This window comes from Fukomys damarensis, unplaced genomic scaffold, assembly GCF_012274545.1.
Source record: "Fukomys damarensis isolate Sample0158 unplaced genomic scaffold, DMR_v1.0_HiC HiC_scaffold_1, whole genome shotgun sequence".
Classification (NCBI taxonomy): domain Eukaryota; kingdom Metazoa; phylum Chordata; class Mammalia; order Rodentia; family Bathyergidae; genus Fukomys; species Fukomys damarensis.
In genome coordinates, this window is record NW_022900913.1 from 4,023,055 (window position 1) to 4,023,473 (window position 419).

Sequence of the window (419 nt, forward strand, 5' to 3'; positions counted from 1 at the left end):
CCTGGTGCCCGCGGCGCGGCAGCAACACTGCACGCAGGTGCGCAGCCGGCGGCTCATGAAGGAGCTGCAGGACATCGCGCGCCTGAGCGACCGCTTCATCTCGGTGGAGCTGGTGGACGAGAGCCTCTTCGACTGGAACGTGAAGCTGCACCAGGTGGACAAGGACTCGGTGCTGTGGCAGGACATGAAGGAGACCAACACCGAGTTCATCCTGCTCAACCTCACCTTCCCCGACAACTTCCCCTTCTCGCCGCCCTTCATGCGTGTGCTCAGCCCGCGCCTGGAGAACGGCTACGTGCTGGACGGCGGCGCCATCTGCATGGAGCTGCTCACGCCGCGCGGCTGGTCCAGCGCCTACACCGTAGAGGCCGTCATGCGCCAGTTCGCCGCCAGCCTGGTCAAGGGCCAGGTAAGAGCCG

At 66.1% G+C, this 419-nt stretch overlaps 1 protein-coding gene across 1 annotated transcript in view; it reads left to right on the plus strand.

The window, feature by feature from the left end:
* Window positions 1-6: 6 nt before the first annotated feature.
* Window positions 7-419, plus strand: part of Ube2ql1 (ubiquitin conjugating enzyme E2 Q family like 1) — a 30,326-nt gene continuing 29,913 nt past the window's right edge. Inside the window, exon 1 of the mRNA XM_010642663.2 lies at window positions 7-409. Coding sequence (XP_010640965.1) covers window positions 56-409 — 354 coding nt within the window. The 5' untranslated portion in view covers window positions 7-55. The remainder of the gene's footprint in view (window positions 410-419) is intronic.